At 28.7% G+C, this 22243-nt stretch overlaps 1 protein-coding gene across 3 annotated transcripts in view; it reads right to left on the bottom strand.

The window, feature by feature from the left end:
• The window catches only part of LOC135922251 (uncharacterized), a 70791-nt gene that overhangs the window by 21191 nt on the left and 27357 nt on the right, over positions 1-22243 (bottom strand). For 2 of the 3 annotated variants that reach the window (XM_065456664.1, XM_065456666.1), the window contains 6 exons: positions 19359-19416; positions 18508-18655; positions 12407-12757; positions 10505-10641; positions 9704-9890; positions 4780-4867 (listed from right to left, as the gene is read on the bottom strand). In XM_065456664.1, coding sequence (XP_065312736.1) covers positions 4780-4867; positions 9704-9890; positions 10505-10641; positions 12407-12757; positions 18508-18655; positions 19359-19416 — 969 coding nt within the window. The remainder of the gene's footprint in view (positions 1-4779; positions 4868-9703; positions 9891-10504; positions 10642-12406; positions 12758-18507; positions 18656-19358; positions 19417-22243) is intronic. The other variant, XM_065456665.1, reaches the window with a different exon arrangement.

Here is a 22243-nt window from a genome sequence, read left to right as displayed (position 1 = left end):
ACGTTTTGTTTTTGATTGCTTCTAATATTATTATTAATTTCCATCAATTCATTCTCAGCACTTGTTACTTTCATTATTCATTTTAAATTTATTGGTATATATCATAAATCATTTCTATATCTTGTATCATTTCAGTATTCATCTATGGTAATCTTGATAAGCAATCTGTACTATATTGCGTTTACCGGGTCTGTGAATTATTGAGAAATCATGTGCTTCCATTGTCAAATTCCATTTTTGAAGTCGCATCGATATGGAAATGTTATCCTTTAGTTCTTTTGTAAAAATATATACGAGTGGTTTATGGTCTGTAATTGTAAATTTTGTTCCAATGATATATTCTTAAAATTTCTTTATAGCATATATTATAGACAAGGCTTCTCTTTCAATGTTCATGTAATTTGTTCCTAATTTTAATAAAGTTCTTGATGAGAACGCAATAGGTTTTTCTTTACCATCTCCTTCAATATGAAATAACACTGCACCTAAACCTTTTTTCGAACGTCAGTTGCAATACCTATAGGTAAATCTGGGTTGTAAAAATTTAATGTTGGAGGAGTACTTATCAATTTTTTCAAATCATTAAAGGTTTTCTCATGTGTATTTTTCCATAACCATTTTTCTTTGTTGACTATTCTATATAAAGGATCAGCTATGTCCACAACATAAAAATTTTCGATAACTAGCCATGCCCATAAATGTTGCTAATTCCTCTTTTGTTGTAGGTTCTGACATGTTTGTAATAGCTTTCATTTTGTCTCCATTTGGATGTATGCTTTTATCATCTATGTCGTGCCCTAGGAATTGTATTTCTTTTTTAAAAAATATACTTTTGACAAAATTGGGTATAAGTCAATGTTTTAATATCTTGTCGAAGACTTTTTTGTATTGTTCAAATGAGCCTCATCATCATCACCATTTATAAGTAGATCATCGATGTAAAATATGGCATCCTTCATATCCCCGAAATGTTGTCCACTGACGCCGTTTTTGATCGAAAAGGGAGTCTTGTAAATCTGTAGTAACCCTTGTACGTTGATATTGTGAGTAGATCTCGAGAATCTTTATGTATTGGTACTTGCAGGAATGCGTGTTTGAAATCAATTTTGTAAATTTCATGCCTTTTGATAATTTTAAAATTAAATCATTAATACGTGGTATCGGATATTTAAAATCTTCTAAAGCTGAATTTATAGTATTTTTAAAATCTGCGCAAAGTCTAATTGAACCGTCACTTTAAGTGTGAGTGGACTTGCCCAGCGAACATCTTCAACTGGCTAAATTATTTTATCATCAATCCATTTTTGCAATTCTCAAGCTCGTTGTCGTAATAGGGAAAGACAAAAGCAAAAAAAATATACATTCTACACTATTTTTATTAATTAAATAAGATTTAATATGGATCCTATCTTGACGCTTGTCAATTGATCTCTCTGAACAATATTCCATTCTATTCAAGCGGATTATTTTGTAAAACTCATAAAAAGCGATACTTAGCTTTAAATAGGATTTTATATCTATTTCGAAAGGGCAATACACAATACAAATTATGCTATTTTTATTTAAATAAAATTTTATGTCTCTTAAAATTTGTCAATTAATCATCCCGAACAATATTCCGTTCTATTCATGCTGAATATTTGGTAAAACTCCCTAAAAAACAATACACAGTTCACTTAGATAGGATTTTATATCAATTTCGAAAGGACAATACAGTGTGCGCTATCTTTATTATTTAAATAAGCTTTTATGTCTATTCTTAAGATTCCTACTTTTTTGAAGATTGCCAATTGGTCTCCCCAAACAATACTCCATTCCATTTATGCTGATTATTTTATAAAAACAAGATGGCTAAAAGAAATGCTAAGAAATTAATAGCTAAGGCGCAAGAAGAAAAAGGAGTTTGCTAAAGAAATGGAATGCGCTGATTGAATGGGAAATATAGTTCGAATGATAAAGCAGATGTCAAAAAAGAGGTAGGATGTGATAGATGTAAAATGTTTGAAAAATATGGAAGGAAATGGTGATTGATAGTAGTGGTATTAAGAACACATGGAAGATCTACATGAAAGGACTTTTGAATGAAGAAAATGAATGGGATAATAATGTTAGTTGTGCAAAGGTAGAAGGTCCAGGGTGTAAATTTGGCAAGATCGAGATAAAGAGAGCAGTGAAAAAATGAAAAAAGGGAAGGCAACGATGGTGGTATCAGAGATGTTTAAAGGTTCTGATGATTTAGGGATTGATTGGTTAATGAATTTAGCCAATCAAATTGTCACAGGAGGAACTATTCCAGAGGACTGGCGAAGAAGTATAATTATCCCAGTATACAAAGGGAAAGGTGATCCTTTAGATTGCGTGTCTTACAGAGCTATTAAACTCTTGGCACATGCAATGAGAGTATTTGAGAGGGTGTTAGAGAAGCGGATAAGGGAACAAACTAAAATTGATGAAATGCAGTTTGGTATTACATCGGGAAAAGGCACAACAGATACAATTTTTGCGGTGAGTGCAGAAGTATCTTGCGAAGGAAAAGAAACTCTATTATGCGTTTGTTGATTTGGAGAAAGCATTTGATAGAGTGCCGCGTGAGATTACTAGATGGGCCTTGAGAAAATCAGGTGTGGAGGAATGGTTGGTTATCGCAGTGATGGCAATGTATGTTGAGGCACAAACATCAGTACGGACGGATTGTGGTGATAGTGGCAGCTTTGAGGTAAAGGTAGGACTTCATCAAGGATCCGTGCTGAGTCCACTATTATTTATCTTAGTAATGGACGTGGTGGCTAGAGAAATGCGTGAAGGACTTCCCTGGGATCTATTATATGCAAATGACCTTGTATATTGAGGGATAAAATTAGTAAATGGAAGATGACCATGGAAGCAAAGGGCCTGAATTTGAATGCATCAATTTCAAAGGTAAGGTGATGATTGGTGGGGAAGATCTAAAGATGGAGGAATCCGGTAAGTGTCCTTGTGGTGTATGTGGGAAATGAGTTGCTAGAAATTCTATTCAATGCACCCGATGCCAGAAATGGGTACATAATAGATGTAGCAGGAAAAAGGGAAGTTTGATGTTAGGAAGAATGACCTTTATTGTAGAACATGCATGAAAGGGATACATAATAATGATAACCTAGAAAATGGTGGTCTGGATATTGGCAATGGGTTAACCCTAGAAAACGTGGATAAGTTTTGTTATTTAGGTGATATGCTAAACGCAGATGGTGGTGTAGATTCTGCTGTTGTTGCAAGGATCAGACAAGCTTAGAAGAAGTTCAGAGAGATGTCATCTATTCTTATAAATAAAAAGGTCTCTTTGAAGTGCTGTGTGAGGAGTTGTTTAGTTTATGGCGGCGAAACATGGCAATGAAAGCTACTCACGAAGCCAACTTAGAAAGAACAGAGATGAGGATGATTAGATGGATGTGTGGGGTATCTCTGAGAGAGAGAAAAACTAGCAAGGAATTGCGAGCAAGAGATGGTTTGGGCATGTGGAACGTATCACAAAAGATGACTGGATAAAGAGATGCACCTAGATGGAAGGAGGATCAAGACCTAGAGGAAGACCCAAGATGACGTGGACAAATGTGATAGCGGCGGATATGAGAAGCATGAATCTTACAAATATTGATGCTCAGGACCGTCAAAAATGGAAAAGAAAAATCAGAAGGAAAACTGGCCTACCCGGGTAAACCTAGAAATCGTCATAAAACGGAGAAGATTAAAAAATACGTGGTTCGCTTTAAATAGGATTTTATATCTATTCCAAGAGAACAATATAGAGTAGGCTTTATTTATTATTTAAATAAGCAATTGGTTCCCTGAACAATCGTCTCTATTCAGGATATAGTAAAATATTTAAATAATTTTTACTCTCATTTGCTCCTGATCAACAAAATTAGCTATATAAAATACACTCATTTATACTAAGGCAATATATAAATTAATATTTTTTAAATATACCTCCTAAGCCCAATACCTATATTATATTTTACTTTTTTTAAACTCTGCTATCTCATTTATGATCCATCGCCATTGTTGTTCATCACTATTTGTGATTCATGGGAATTTCTGATTCTGCGCCATTTGTGATTCCTAAGCCACACTCCCCCCAGCCGAAAAGGTCGGACTAGGGCGAAGCCTTAGTTAAAAATAATTTTTATAAGAGTTCATTGTACCAAAATAAATAATTTTTATATTAGCGCAGCATATAAAATCATTTATAATAATAAAATAATGTTCATATTTGAAAACAAAACCTAATAATAATTTTAAAATATAAGTAAAGAAAATAAGATTTCAAATCAAGCTTTTATTTATATAAATTATTGATTTAATCATACCAACCCTAGGAAATATATATTACCTCTTTTATAAAATTTAAATAAATCAAAATACTTAAATAATTTATTTGTAGCATTTTTGATTTTGAACATATGTAAATACCCCCCTAAATCAATGAAGATATTACTCCCCTACCAAATCAAAATTAGCAACAAAAAAATGAAGAACGAAATTAGAAAAAAAAGTTCAACATTCATTTGCCTTCTACAATTTTATTTTAATGATGAATAACTTCACAATTCTCTACCCCCACCCTTCAATTTTAATGACTTCGTCCTACCATCCCCCTCCCCCCGTAGACGGGTCTGATAATACTTATTATGCATAACTTATTTAAAATATAGAAAAATAATATGCCCACTTATTCAAATTTGATCAAGATAATTATTTTATTTTAAAAAATAAAAATTAAAATTAAATCAAATTGTTTACTTTTGTTGATTTGGACTTCTTCTTCCTCCAAAGCTTGAGATGCCACCGATTTAATTTTATTGATAGGGATCTTTCTATCATTTTTTATCTTTCGGTATTGTGGTATAAAATTTATAAAAATATTTTTTTTAATATCTTAATTAGATATCGTTTTTGCTAAACACGTTACCATAAAAAAAATATTACCCCAAATTAATATCCTTGTCCCAAAAATATTACAATGCATTGTTGAGAATGCATTATCACGAAAAGACAACTTATCTTAATTTAATTTTTGGGAATTTTTTTATTTGACCTTCTTAACTTGCTACCCTCGCATAAATCATTCTTCCTCCTAAACTTCATAAACATTCCATGCATTCTTTATACTCTGCGCTAAACTCCTATTTTTAAATTTTCCATCTTAGCATTTAAAAAGGGAATCTAAGATCTAGCCTAAAAATTCAATGAAACAGCATGGGCTCAAGCCTCATTACTAATGTTGTTAAGGTAATTACCTACATTTTGCAAAAAAAGCTAAGGTAACTTACACCTGAAAATTGTAACTAATATAACTGTAGCTAGTTATATTTTTTTGGAATAATATTCATATATCTAATATATATAATCTCCATAATCAAAACATGATCGTTTGGTATCTTCCTAATGTATTTAGAATTTAAGGATACTATATAGTGTAATGTTATTTTTTTGCTCTCTACGAGAGTAGAACCACAAACCTCCCGTTTCAAAGGCGTATGTTTTAAGGATACACCAACTTGAATATAATTAAATTTTAAATATTAATTATATATATATTAATTAATAGCTGATATTTTTAAAATTTTGCCGTTTATTACCATAATAGGTGACGGAGTTGAAGGGTAATTATTTAGTTTGTGTGTATGGTACTAAATATACTTTATATATTAAAATTTAGGAGAAAAAGAGGTAAAATTGTTGCAATGTATACCGCATGTATTAGAAATATCAATTTAATTTTTGATGGAAATCATATTGGATAAAATTTTAAATAGAGAAGCTTTAAGATTTTTGAATTTTAAATATGGGTTATACATTGGCCAGAAAATTTTTTTTTGCAATAGCCAGGCCTGATCAAGAAACCAAGTCCCATACAACTTTCATAAAATTTTGCCATTTATTTTTATTGTAATTTAAAAAAAATGTCTTAAATTTAATTTTATATTTAGAATAAAATTTAGATTTGTGATAGAAATCATATTGGGTAAAATATAAAATGGAAATGCTTAAAAATTTTTTAATTTTAAATATGGGCTAGACATTGGCCTGAAAATTTTTTTTTGCAGAAATCGCCAGGCTTGATTAAAAAACCAAGCCCATGCAACTTTCATATTCTGATTTTATTTTAAAATGAATTATGACTTTTATATATTTTATTTCAGTTCTCAACTAACAATATGGTCTTTGGCGGGCTTGAGAAATTTTTCCCAACAATATGGTTTTCAGAGATTTACCTAACTCCAGGCTTGGGAAAAACTTACAAAATTATTATGGGTTGGCCAGGTTTGAAAAAAAAAATTTCAGGCCAATGTCTGGTCCATATTTAAAATTAAAAAATTTTCAAGCATATCTATTTTAAATTTTACCCAATATGATTTCTATCACAAATTTAAATTTTATTCTAAATATAAAATTAAATTTAAGATATTTTTATTAATTTAGAATAGAAATAAATGTAATATAAAATTAAATTTAAGACATTGTTATATAGAAATAAATGGCAAAATTTTATAAAAGTTGCATGGGACTTGGTTTTTGATCAGGCCTGGCTATGTCTGCAAAAAAAAATTCCAGACCAATCTACCCCATATTTAAAATTAAAAAATTTCCAAGCATCTCTATTTTAAATTTTATTCAATATGATTTTTATCACAAATTTAAATTTTATTCTAAATATAAAATTAAATTTAAGACATTATTATTAAATTACAATAGAAATAAATAGCAAAATTTTGGGAAAGTTGCATGGGACGTGGTTTTTTGATCAGGCCTAGCTGTGTCTGCTAAACAAAATTTTGAGACCAATGTCTAGCCCATATTTAAAATTCAACAATTTTGAAGCATCTCTATTTTTAATTTTACCCAATATGATTCCTATCACAAATTCAAATTTTGATATTTCTAATACCCTTAATGCTGACGGGTTACATTGCAACAATATCTCTTTTTCTCCTAAATTTTAATATAAAGATATTTAGTACCATATTCACAAACTAACTAATTACCCCTCAACCCCGTCATTCTTGACGGGTTATTAGCTAGTATTGTTATAAATATATTCAAATAATTAATTTTATTAATTATGTTATATTATAATAAATTAATTTTAAATTAAACTTACTAATTTAAAATTTTGATTAAATATCTAATTCTGTATGCGGGTCTTTTTATGAAGTTAAAATTGATAAATAAAAACAGATACAAAATCATAGGTGTAGCTATGGTTTTGCTATGGGGAAAGCACTATAATGTGGAGTTTTCCCGATTAATTTTATTGATAGGTCCACTTATTGTAGGCCGTTGGCTATGTTATATTTATATAAAAATAATTTTGGTTCTTCACTTTTTTAAAAAATTTTGAATTATAGTCGTTATTTAAAAAAATTAACTTTTCTTATTTTTCTTTCAAATTCTTGTTTAGTGTAATATATTGAATTTTGGGGGGAGAGGGTGATGATGTATATGGGGGGAAATGTTAATTAGTTTAGGATATTTGTGAGAACAGATAATTTGATAAGAGGATTTTATCCCTATCCCCTCCAGCTATGCCTATGTGCAGAATTTAATATGAATTCTGACTCATTATTTAATGAGTATTAAAATAAATTGTACCATCTCATTCTACAAGTATTACCAAACAAAAAACTTAAATGTTAAAATACCTTGGCTAAGCTTAAAAAAAATTTTGAATTTCACATAGAGAAGGCTGGTTAGTACATACAATATTAGTGATAAGTGCCTCTTATGTAGTGTGTTATATTAAATGACCCGATTTGGGTAAAAAGGGTCCGATTACGATCTTAGCCAAAATAATCTTATATAAGCCTGGAGATTTTGCTCATAGGTGGCAAAAAGGTTTGGACTTCTATTTGTCAAATCTTGCTTACATAATATTATTTTACTAAAATCATAATCGGCCCGTTTTTAAAAATTTCTATGCCTTGCAAAAAATATTGCAGCATCTTGGTCATCCAAAGCCAAGCTATGGGAACATATCTCTGTACGATTATTTTCTGATAACTTGTTTAAATAATTATACTTAATTATTAGATATGCAGGTAATAAGATTTTTGTTTAGCTAAATATTAAAATTATCAATTAAATTAAACTAACTTAATAGTTAAAATGACTTTGACTACCTTCCCACGGAATATGTTCTGGTCATACATTAAACTTAGTAGAAACACAAAATGCCAACAAGAGCATTTTAGAGAATGATCATTCTAAGAAACCATATAATATTGCCATATCAAAATGTCAATTTGTGGAATTTACAAAATAAATCTGGGTCATCATCTGAACTAATAAAAAAAGATTAATTATTACTTTTTATTAAATATATTCTTATACTTACACCAAATGCTCCAGTATAACGTTTGCTCAGTCTATGGAGGCTTATTTTTGAAGAGAAACAAGTGTCCTTTAGACAGAAATTTTGAAAATGGTTTATTGTTAAAGGCAAAAAATTTACTAGCCCGAATTTTAATCAAAATAATCAGTGCATAATATATATGATATTCTTATATTTTATTTGGTGTAAATATATTATATTCTTCAGATTTTTTTTCTTTTTAAATACCTTTGATTAAGATTTGTAAATAGTAATTTTTTTATAAATAAAAAATGATGCGCTATATAAAAGATTTATAAAGTAACTTATAATTAATTAGTTACTTTTGAAATATAGAAGTGTAAATTCGTAACTAGTTACATCTAAAAAACTGTAACTAGTATCTAGTATAACTTTTAACAACACTACTCATTAGTCCTTACTGTTTTATTTCAAGCCATCTACTCTTTAAGCCATAATCATTTCCCACACCTCAAAAAATAATTTTTCCTAGATGATGCTACTTTTTTATGGAGGATAAGTGTTGTTAATGTCCTTTCTCTTGAATCCAACAGGCAGAAGGATTGGGATACGATAGTTGTAGCTCGCTGCGTTGAATCTCTATTATTAATTATGTTACCAACCGACACTCTAATCACTTCTTTAATTAATGGATTCGGGCAGATTTTTTAAAAGTTATACCTTCTATTAAGCTCCAACTCCCCAACAATGAGCTTACCCATGACAGCGGAATCCGCTTTAATTGTACAATAACCTTTCCTCACATCTGCTCTAACTGCAGAAATCTTACAGAGGGGCACTATTTACACTGCAGATCGTATAATGGCCAAACCAATAATTTTCTTGATCCAATAAGCTTTAAAATCGGCCCAAATACCTGCAATATTTGAATCACCAGGAGTTTTTAGTTCCAATGGAAAGCGACATGATGGAACTACCCAGATTCCATAGCATGGAAACCAATTTCCCGTTGGGATTATTCTTGAATAGATCTATTAGCCCTATCCAGCTAGACTCCAACCTTACTCGGGCAAAAAGAACAGCTTAAAATTTTAAATACTCGGTCGGATGATCATATTTATATATATTTCTTATTTGACCAAAAATGATCAATAAATAATGATATTTCAAAATTTACTTATCAAAATAAATACCAAATTTTATATTTATATTATTTAAGCAAAATTATTAAGCTACTAAAAACCGGATCAAAATAATAAATATTTTTATTTTTATTGTAAAGAGAGTGGGATCATATAAACCCCGCCTAGTTAACAAAGAATTTAAATTATTTATAATACCTTTTTTTAATTAAGAATTATAATGATATACCCCGCTAAATTTATTACACCTTCCAGGAGTTACAACCCCCCAATCGAGTTTGCCGTTAATCGATACGCTCACGTCAGAATAATTTATGTCAGGCGTTATTCCGGTCAATAAATTATTTTGGCTTTCAAATATCGAATCAAGTAAATCCTTGCCATTGTGGGGAACCCGTTTAATTGCGCTTTTTAATCTGCCATATTTTATTTTAAAAAATTTCGTTATTTTGGTTTTAAAAAAACTACTAGAAAATTCATAGTATGCCTGGTCATATTGACTAAATTAAGAGGAAAATAATAAAATTAGCACCTCCTTATAGATAATTTAGGCCATATAGATTAGAGATCTGGAAATCCCGACCTAACCTGAGCCTTTTTAAAAATAATTTCGATTCAGGCTAGGTCGGGCCTATTTTTTCAAAAATTCGAGCCATGCCAGGTCGAGCTAAAAATTTTAAATATATCATTCAATTTTGTGAAATAATTGATATAAAATTCTACAAGGCGCTAAAAATATTAAATTTTTCTATATTTAAATACATTCGGGCCGGATTGGATAGACAAATAATTTTTACTTTGGGTAGGCAAACAAATAAAAAAAAATTGGTTAAGGATTAGGCCAGGCAAATTTTTTTAAAAAAATAGGCCGAGCTGGGCTTGAAAAATTAGGCAATGCAGATCACTAATATAGATATTTTAGCATCACTTTTGTCTTTTTGAATTGAAAAAATCCCTCCTGAAATTATTTTAAATGTTATGAAAAAATCCCTCCTAAAATCATTTTAAATGTTATGAAAAAATTAATAACTTTCTTTCATCAACAGTAGGTGAAGCACTGGAACTGGGTGAAAAGAGTGGGCTAAAGCGAATGACCCCTACCAAGGACATCGTTTTAAATTTTTCGGATTCGTGACCAAATGCCTTGATTTCGTTATCAACTCGCCGCTGTCATCGAATTTGTTTTTGATAAAATATAATTAGTTAATGTTTGATGGGTCTAACCAATAATTAAAGAGACAATATGGACTAAAAGATAAACATAGTCGATAATGGTCACACAGAGAATAAAATTTTAAAAGAATAGGCAACTGCATTCATAAAAATATTGGTAAAATGAACTTAAACCAGTTTTAACCGTTATTATTTAGTGAACCTAAACCAAATAGCCTAAAAATAATTTCACCCATCTAAAAAGGTACGTGAACCGGTTTAATATTTAACTGTTTTATAAACGATAGTTCATTTTATGTCTAGCTATAAGTTTTAATAAAATTTGAAAAATGTTTATCCATATACATAACTAGAAAAAGTTGAAGAAAACATTTGAGCGGTTTATAAGGTTCAAACCTAAAGGATAATATTCTTTTTTATGATAGAGCTAAGTTAAGAGTGATGCCCAACGAAACAAAGGACCAAACCAGTCAGATTGAAGATAGATGTTATGCATTAACTTAACATAGTATATAAATATTTAATTTTATTTTTATGATTATTAGCCGTATATTTTTTTATATTTTCGTAGTTTTAAGGTTAATTATATAACTTGAATGTACAATGGAAATTTCAGGTATAAATATTTTTGCTCTACGAAAAAACACTTTTTATTTTATTAAAAATTCGAGTCAAGACTTGCAACTTGCAATAACTTTACATTTTTACCACAATTACAATATACAATATGCAACAATAACGGTTCGAATCCTTGTTGTACATTATTAAATAGAAAGGTCGTCTAAAATTATAGTACACTCCTTTATATAAAAAACTGAAAAATATGTATTTTCCTTTAGCATATTAGAATTATCATGAAAAAAAGTGGGACGTGTTTCAGTAAAAAAATAACCACCAGATATTTAGAAATTTAAAGCTTTTATAAGTCTTAAAATTTAGTTATGTCACTTTTGGTAAAAATAATTCAAATTATACTAACGGAAAAGAGAGTACTTTAGAAAAGTGGCTGATGCTAAGTTATGCGACATCTGTTAATATTTTATCTGTCAAATCTGCTTTTGTATACGAACGACGCTTTTATAGCTTTCTTCATTATTCCACTTTCATTTTTCTTTGAATTCATCATTAACTCATTAATGAGTAAATGCCTTTCAACGATGTCATTAGAGACCAGTTAAATGAACAAATAAGAAAATTTAATAATGCATTTATATAGTATTAAAATAGAAAATGATTTTAAAACTTTTACTTATTTTAAAAAAATATATTAAAAATAACATATATAAAAACGATAATAAAATAAAAAAAACACATAAGATGGGAAAACATACAAGACCGGAAAACCCATACAAGACTGGAAAACCCATATTAAGACGGAAGAAAAGCATGACGGGAAAAGCAAGAATTTAAAAAAGGAAAAAGAAGGTTCTCATTAGCAATATGGGTTAATTGCAATTTTATAAACTAAGTATAGATTTGCTAGAAGTTCATTATACAGTTCCACTTTATATTTCTGTCATCGTTCTGAAATTGGGAGTAAGAAAAATATTTTAAAATCTTTTATATATGAAAAGGTTGTATATTATGTGTTAAAAATTCATTTAAAAAAATTAACACCTTTATATATATTTATTTTTAAATAATGATCCAAAAAAAAAAATTAAGGTAGTTGTTTTTAATTGAGGCAGAGTAATATTATTAATTAAAATTTCTAAAAATCATTGATAAATTTTAATTAATAATATAGAAATATGCCAACTTCCTTTTTGATTTGGGACTTTCTCTTTTTGGCTAGTGCCAGAACCTTCTCGTAACGCTCTTTAAGTCGATTCTTTCTATCTCGGCCTCTGAAGCTCTCCCTATTCTTAAAACGTCGCTTGGGTTTGATCCTGATTCTCTTGCCATTTTTCTTCCTTTTTCTCTTCGTTTTTAGTCTTAGCGCCGTTTTTTTCCGCCTATCCTTTAAGGCTTGCAGCAAACGTATGACTTCTCCGCCTTCTTCAGCACTGTTACTAAGGTCGTTATCGCCTAGAGAGGCAACGGAAGCTGATTTACACAATGATGTGGTGAGGGGCAAGTTAGATTCGACAATAGTATGGAATGGAAAGGACTGAAAATTCAAGTTTGTTTAAAAACATAATTTTTTATTAAAAAATTTGCGGGTAGCAAGAATATTTATTTGGTATTGGCGTTGCTTTAAAATAAAAAGTTTTCATGTAAAAAATTAAAAGATGAATTTGCAAAAATACTTGCGCATGTAATTATTAAATAAAATATAGGCCTAATATTGAATTTCCAACCTCAAGTCAAATATCCTTTCACACTTGTCAAGAACTTTCCAAGTTTAGAAAATAATAAGCTATGGGGGTTGGGGGGGGGGGGGGGGTTAAATTTAAAATATCTTATTATCTCCTCTAAAAAATGTTTTACTATTACTTGTCCGATATTATTTGGGGCCAACCTAATTGCCATTATTACACCTAATAAAAATAACCGTCTTTGCAAGACTCGCCGCAAAAATTATTTTGCCCGGTTTACTAATGTTGGTTCTATTCTTCTGGCTCCTACGGATGTTGGTAATAAAGGTGATTGTAAAGCAGCGAATCATTCTACGAATATATCACCAAAATAATCTATCGAATGTATATCTAGAAATCGTATACTACAATGCCAATAATACACTTCATGAGAAACATTTCCTCGTCTAATTTATCAAGGCGTTTCTAAACTTTGCTGACTAATATAGTCCTGCTACTAACCCTTCCTTTTCCAATTTGGAGAACTATATCAATAGTTAAGACATTCAGCCGGAAGACCCTCTTGGCTCACGAGGATTATTATCCCTAAACTTCTCAATGCCTTAAGAGTCACTGAAATCTTTAAATTCGATGGAAAACTCTAAATATATGAGTTAAAATAAAAAAAATTGCCAATCATAGTAATGACTCATGCTATACGAAACACTATCTCAATTGAGGATTCGGGATTCTGTCCCCAATCACATTCCCGATTTACGGATTCGAATCATTCAGGCTTACAAATATTGCCATCCTAGGTGCTCATTCCTCTTTTTCAGACAATTTGCTACATGAAGTTTTCTCTTTATGGTTCAATATAGATGCATCTAATATTTCCTCTTCTCTTAAACTAGGAAAAAAGATTTGGATATGCCCATGATTTTAGATGTCATTGATCACCTTTATGCCACTCTGCAATCTGTCGACCTTTCTTCCTTTACTGAACCTTGGCTTGAAATCCAACGATTAAAAAATTAAGCTTTACATTGGCTACATATAAACATTAACTTAATCATGTCATAAAATTGTGCTCTCACAAACGGGCCTATTCGGGTAGACAATGCCTCAATTGCATTGTAAGAAATGGGCGAGCTCTCTGATACATACTATGTAATAAGCTGACTGGGAAGCTTCCATAATGGAACCCACAGGAATGTTCCCTTACCATGAGAAAATAGCAAGATAATTACATGGGATTGAGTTCGATCCATTCAATTCCAAATTAGGATGGGTTGACTAGGACAAGTCCATGCATGACTTGAGTTTAAACATGGAGATAAAACTTCAACAGCTTTTTCCCTAGTATTGCCATAAAATTAAATTTTAATTTTATTTCCCCTTTAAAAAAATGGATTTGTTATGAAACAGCTAAATCAAAATTTTTTGGCCCGATTTTACCCGATGGTACAAATTATTGGGCTCTAGGAGCCCAACGCTTAGCTCTCGAATATAAGCTTACAGGGAAGAAATTTGATACCTATAATATTCACTTTATTCAGACCTGCAGGCACAGGGCGGGATAATATAATTTTAAAAATCAGGTCTAGATTAAAAAAATTATGGGTCTGGTTAAAAAACAATTAAATTACCAGGCTGGAACGTATTTTAATAAATATAAAATTATATTAGCACATCTGTTGACTATATATGTTCCGAGTAAATAATGAACTATCACGTCAAATCGATCAGAAAAACAAGATTTTCGGACGACCATCTTAAAAATGAACGAAACTTGGCATGGTAATTATTATGTTGTATATGTTAATAAAATCAAAATTTTAGAGTGCCAGCTCAACCAGATTCAAGGATATGCGCCTTCAAAGTCGAAAATAGTGCAATGCGTGATTACATTAAATCTTTTTTTTTTAAATACTTAAGATAGAGTTACAAATTATATATCATTTTATAGTCTTAAAATTTTACATTGAAAGATTTCAAGTGTTTTCTTATTTATGCTAAAAATAAAAAATTAACATTGTTAGAAAGGAATTTTTTTGGGTGTTGATATTCTCTAAAAATGTTTATTACCTTTATATTAAACGATTTAGTTCGATACCCATTTTGGATTTTTAATTTTTATTTGAATTTTTATTGTTTATATAAATAAAAAAAGATAATATAGATGGCGTTATATTCAAAAATCATTATAATAAAAATATTGGTATTAAAATTTAAAAAATCGATTAAGCATAACCAATATGATGTCCTGGGGCAATAAGTAAGGAAGCAGCCGATAAAGATATGATTGTTATTAAGACTCTATATTGTAAAATAAACATTTTAATTATATTCAAACAATTATAAATATATATCTCTTATTTTTATCGTATTCCATTTTGCGCTTATTAATAGAAATTCCTGAGGCCATAATTTGTAGATATATCCTTTCACTTGTGTATAAACTATCGTTTTTTTTTGACCAATCAATTAAGCAACCAAGTAAAATATTACTGCCTCTAACGTTTTAGCTACGCATAAAAAGCAAAAATTTTTATAAATCTGTGTTATCATGAATCAGATTTTGGTGTAGCAGCTGAATAACCTTTTCAATTCATCCCATGGAAAAGGTCCATATGACGGCCTTGGCGGAACATTAAAAGATTAGCAGCACCAAGCCTTCAGCGCACCAATTCTGGACACATTTTAACGCCTGATAATTTATATCAGTTTTCAAAACAAAACATGCCATCAGTAAATTTTACATATATAACCAACAAACAATACAATTTAGAAGAGATTAAACTCCTTGAAAGATTCAATTTACCTTGCTCCATTCCAGGAACTCGAACTTAAATCAAAAATATATTCATAATAAGAGGAATTTCAAATTAACAATATTTCAAATGCCGATAATTTCTCTTTTGCTAATATTAAAAGATTTGTAACATGTGTTTATGACGATTTTTGGTGGTTATCCACAGTACTAAAAGAATGAAATTACTGAGTAAATATATATTTTCTTTTTACACCCCATGAACCAACACCATTCTTTTACCCCACAAATGAGGAAGAGATATGGATGTCCATTAATCAAATAATAACGATTATAAATCCCATAACATTGACAGGACGTGCCTACAAATTATCGCCTCAGGAAATTCTATTAAAAAGCGCGAAATGGGATAATATTAAAACAAGTGATTTTTTTATAATTGTTTGCATATAAAATTTTAAAATATGTTTATTTTAAAATATATTGTCCTAATAACTATATCTATATGGGCTGCTTCCTTACTTATCGTCCTAGGATAGTTATAATTAATTTTAATACCAATATAATATATATTTTAATTAAAAATAATATATTTTAAAATCTTTTTAATACAACGCCATCTATAATACCTATTTTATTTAATAATAAAAATTTTTAAAAAATTATAAAAACATAAATGGCTATCGAGATTTTTTATTAAATAGTTTAATATAAAGGTAATAAACATTTTAAAGAATTTCAACACCCAAAAAAGATTCCTTCCTAAACAATGTTAATTTTTTATTTTTATCGTAAATAATAAAATACTTGGAATTTTTTAATTTTTTTCAATATTTTCCAACGTAAAATTTTAAGGGCTATAAAATGATATATAATTTGTAACTCTATCTTAAGTATTTTTTTAAAAAACAAGATTTAATGGAATCACGCACTTCGCGATTTTCGATTTTGAAGGCGTATACCTTTGGATCTGGTTGAGCTAGCACTCTAATATTTTGATTTTATTAACATTTACAACATAAATAACTAACATGCCAAGTTTCATTCGTTTTTGAGATGGTCGGCCGAATCACTGGTAGATTAAAAGTATAAATGGTCATTCTGATTTAAGATGCCACAAGTCTGTTAATGAACGAATTATTATCTATCCCACTAAATATATGTAATTATAACTAAATAATTTCTAATTTAAATAAAGCGCTTAATATTTATTCATTGCTCATTTTAATTTTCCTTTTGAAACAACTTGCATATAATTCTAAATAACAAAAATCCGAGTCTGGTTAAAAAATTCCCAAGCTAGGCTTGAAAATAAAAAATTATTAAATTCCGAGCAAAGCTTGAAAATAAAAATTTTTCAAAAGGCTAGGCTTATTAATTTTTATGCAAATCTCTGGGCTTGAAATTGTAGCCTCTTCAAGGTTTCTGACTTTTTTTCTAGATTTTAAAGTTTTGTATTAAATTTAAATTTCAGAAATAACTTTGATAATTGAAAATTTATCTATTTTATTATATTTATTTCAAATTGTTACAAGAAAATTATGGCCTTTAGATAAATCCTTAATTTGGGACTTCATATGTGTCACTTCCTTTCCAAAAAATTTAATTCGTTTCCAGTTGATATAGCTGAGAAAGAAATATTCTAAATTAACAAAATTTGTTTTTTTACCAATCATTATCTCTTCCTTTGGACATATGTCAAGCGGAAATTAAATTTTTTAAAAAATATAGGGGAAAAATAAGACTCATTACACGAGCGTCAATATGAGCGTGGAGTAGGAACAGTTTTCTTATAATTTTTTTAAGGAATAGGCATTTAAAGGGGGTAGGCTAGGGGTAAGATAAATTTATTGGGGGGGGGGGGGGGGGGGGTATCTATTAAATTTTTAAATGAAATAGGGCAATGCTGTAAAAATTAATACTTTTATTATAGACCAATCTATATATTGCATACAATCAAGACATTATTTTCCAAATAAAACTTTCTGAATCAGACATTCTAACAATATACCATAATATCATTGTAATTGAGGTTTTTAATTGAATTCATGTTCTAAAAAATAACTATTATGCATTCACAATATTTTGATATTTTTGGACCACGGGCCAGGCCTATAGGTTACTGATGATCTTATCCCGAGCCGGGCCCGGTAAATAGATATATCTAAAATTTATATTTAAAAAAATTATCTAAATATCTCAGTTTCACCAAAGAGAATTGTGTTTTTAAAAATTATGTGAAATTGATCTGAGTGGAGTGGCGTTACTTAATTGCCCAGAAAAATTACTATATGATCAGGTATAAAATTAAATGCTCAGATTAAAAGATGAACTCAGAAAAATTTATTAAATGCTCAAAAAATCATCTTGTTCTGAAATCTGTGAAATCAGTAAAAATTCTGAGCTATAATTATTTTTCAATTCTAAGCAATTAAGGAAAAAAATTCCGAGGTTTCATTTAATTCTGAGCGAAATAATCTCAAAGTATTAAATGTGTTAAAGTTTCTCTGGTAATTATATTATGTTTATTTTTTCAAATAAACTTTAATATCAAAAAGGGAGTCGTAAAAGCATTATAAAATTTTGAAATAAACCCCAAAAAATTTAAAGGACCTTACTTGAACTAATATTAATATTTGATAAATAAATATAGCAATAACCCTGCAAAGATGTACAAGTCGTTTATGAAAACCCGTTATGTTAGAGTGTGTAAGAATGTAAGCCATGTATTAGTCACTATCCAAGTCCGAATAAATTAATGATAAGCAATAATTACTTACAGGAAATGGTGGATTCCCTAAATTTAAAAGGGATAGGGGTAGAAATAAAAACTGTTTATTCGCTCCTCACTGGATTATTCCGGGGTTTGCAGTTTCGGGCTCGGTTTTGAATTATCCTAGCTCTTACCCTTTCGCTAACCCCTGTCCGAGGTATGGCGAGCCCCCTTCCGACATGTCTCGATGTTGAAGCCGTTTCTTCGTTGAATTGAAGCGTGAACCTAGAGAATAAGTAGCCAAGTATATTGTGATTTATTTTAAAGTATTTCTAATTTTTGAGTTATTTACGCTATTCGTGTAGGTATATTTTTTTCAAAGATAAACCATCTATTGCACCTTGTAGACTATCGTTCATAACCAATATAAACTATAAATTGGTTGATAAAATATTATAAGCGATATTTCAAAGTAGTAATTATAGAGAACATACTATATATTAATATAAATATGAATTAGTTTATCCATGGTATAATATACATATTTAAGAATATTTAAAAATTTGGTTATTGGAAAAATGTAAATATGACTAGAAAAAAAAATTTTTTTATAATAAATGCTATAATTTTCAAAATAAAAATTCATAGTATCTCTAAAAAAAATAATACTTATTTATTCGCTTTTACAATAGTTTTTAATCATTGTGAAAAAAATAATAAGATAAATTTTGTTCTTAGAAGATCGGGTAAAATATAAGGCTTGATATCCATTGATATAGTGCAATAGAGGGTTAAAAGATAATCTTATTTAATTTTGGAGAAAAAAATTATGGTCTTACTAAATATTAAAAATGGAGATTTATAGTACTTCTTACTTACGAATTTAAAGTATTAATGAACAAACAAAAACTATTACTTTATGTAATACTTCTAGGTGCTGTATACAACTCATTTGAGAGAATTTTATTTATTTATATAACAAACTAACCTGCTTGAGCCTTGGGGTTGTTCAAGTTTGATTAAACGTTTCGATTTTCTTAGTCCATCTTCAAATAAATTGAATTTTTAATGAAAATAGTAATATGTAATCTCTATTAGAAATCTAAGATCATGATGGTTTAGGCAATATCCTTACTCAGTCAGTAATTAATTTTGTACATATTAGCGGCCCTTAATAATTTCTAATGAATGAAAAATTCAAGACATAAATTTGCCTGATTCTAAGCCAATATGCAAAATATTCCCATTTTACAGTAATATAACGCAAATCAGATCTTCTTAATTTAATCATTATCAAACAAACTATTATGATATTTTTTTTAATTTGATGAAAATGTAAAGAAAAGATTCTGATGAGAAAATTTTTTTTAAATTTTAAATTTTGATTATTTTTCGAGAAAATTTTAAAAAAAATTAAAAATATATTTTAATTCATTAAAATATTAGCCACAAAGCTATTCATTTCCCGAAGATATAGGGCTGCGTCCAAAATCATAAAAATATAAATAAATAAATTTTGAAGAAAAAAATAACAAGCAATTTTTAATATAAAAATAAAATGGTGCAATTTCATTTTTCGGTATTTATAAAAATTTATTTTTTTAAAAAAATAATAAAAAAAAATAAATTCGAATAAAAATTTATTCAAAATTTATTTATTTAAATTTTTATAAAAAAATAGTATGTACAATTTTTAATGCTGTTAATTTTTATAAATTTACTAGCCCAAATGATTATAGCCTTTTATATTAATATATTTTTTGGTCTTTATTTCATTCAAATATGTTAGAAATATAATTAAAAGTTTCCACGTGATGTGAAATGTCTCACGGAATTTATCAGGATAATAAGTATAATATCAAATATTTTAAAAAAGTCTTTGATCTCTATAATGAATAATATATTTTCTAATTATAATTACACATGAATTCCAAATATCTATGCCTATTTCTATGTTCATCGTATCTTCAAATATTATATAATTAACTAATAATTGAATCATGTCAAGCATTTAAAATATTTTAATTATTATTTTTTTGAAACGTTTTGTTAATAATTTGTGAAAATTTGAAAATTTTAAGGATTTTTTAAAAACATTTTGGACGCACTAAGGTAAAATATTTTTATTTTCCATTTTTTATACATTGGTAAATAACGATATCTAAATTTCAATTTTTAATAATTTTTTAGATTTTTTATTGCAGCATGAAATTCGCTCATTTAAAAACAGCTTTAAGCGCATTATTAGAAAATTCGGATGAAGATGAACATGAAATTATTGTATTACCACCAGATAATATAGGAGACGTCACAGATGAAGAAGGTAACGTCGATATATATCGTCAGAACAATTAGAAGATGTCGCGGGAAATTTTGAAATAAATAGTCAGAATATGAAAAATAATATACAACCATCTAAGAAAATAAAAATTTCAAATATTAAATAGAAAAAAAATATTGAAAACTCATTTAGAAAATATTTTACCTGATATAAATATAAAATCCTCTTTAGAATTATTTCGTATGTTTTTTGATGAATACATGTATCCACTTATGTAAATCAAACGTAATTATATGCTAATCAAAAATTAAATTATTCATTTGCCATTCAAGATTTGGATTTGGACAAGGTATTATATTATAGTGGATATCTTTATATTTTTCAAGATGAAGATGCAGGTTCACATTTTATATCCAAAAAAATGTTTAGAAATCGTTTCCAAGAAATAAAAAAATATTTAAGATCCCATATTATGGAAACCAAACTATAAAGATGTATATATGAGGAAACCCAGTAAAATTTGGCGTAAAAGTTTGGGTTTTGTCTTCATCTTGTTGATATCCTTTTGCTTCTGAAATTTATATTGGGAAGGATGACAATGAAACTAGCACTCTTGAGAAAGAGTGGTGACTAAATTAACCGTGTTATTTCTAAAATTCAAGAACATGCACAATTCTTTGATAATTTTTTTTAATTCCACAAATTTATGCAGAATTCTAGGAGAATCCACATAAATCGAACCGAAAAATGTCCTTATATCAAAAACTAATTAAAAAAAGTCAAAGAAGATCTTATAAAATCTTCAGTGATGAAAAGATTGCTGTGTTATTGGATTGATAGTCATCCTGTAACAGTGGTGAGAAATTATTGAGGAATATATCTTCATAAAGTCAAGCGATGGAGTTCTAAACATAAGGTATATATTGATATCGATCAACTAAATATTATCACTTTATATAATCAACATATGAGATGTTTATTTATTGGATAGATTTTTGAATTATTATTGACCTCTACTGCGCAGCAAATAGTGGTGATCATTCTCTAACTTTCTTAATTTATGTGTTATAACCGTTTGGAGAATACTTATTACATCTGGTGGGAATATGTCTCACCTTCTTATCAGAAAATTTATTGTAAGATCTTTGATTGGAAATGCACCTAAAAAACGATACAGTCCTGGCCCATCAGATGCCCAATTGATTCAATCCGAGAGGTAGAGATAAGTCATATGCCAATTAAAGCCAATCGTTAAGGTCGTTGCAAATAGTACAATATAAATACGATAAATAGTGTGATAAATGTGACGTACTTATTCATATAAAATGCTCCAAATTATTTCACCAAAGAATGAACTTGTTAACTCCCTAATGTTTGATTTTAGAAACATTCAAATAATCATATAATACTTTTTTTGAAATTGTGATATATAAACATGTTTTTTATAATGTATTTAAAGAAAATTAAATTTTTTTATGTTGGTAATTAACGCATAAGGTATAAATTTAAATAAAATATTTAATTCTATAATTTCTTAGGGATCTTCTAGATAGGACTTTCGAGTAAAAATAAACAGTTAATTTAAGTTTCGT

The sequence above is a fragment of the Gordionus sp. m RMFG-2023 genome, chromosome 1, assembly GCF_954871325.1.
Source record: "Gordionus sp. m RMFG-2023 chromosome 1, tfGorSpeb1-WG-v2, whole genome shotgun sequence".
In the NCBI taxonomy this organism is placed as follows: domain Eukaryota; kingdom Metazoa; phylum Nematomorpha; class Gordioida; order Chordodea; family Parachordodidae; genus Gordionus; species Gordionus sp. m RMFG-2023.
Note: the sequence above shows the minus strand (reverse complement) of the source record. Positions and strands in the feature narration are given on the sequence as shown.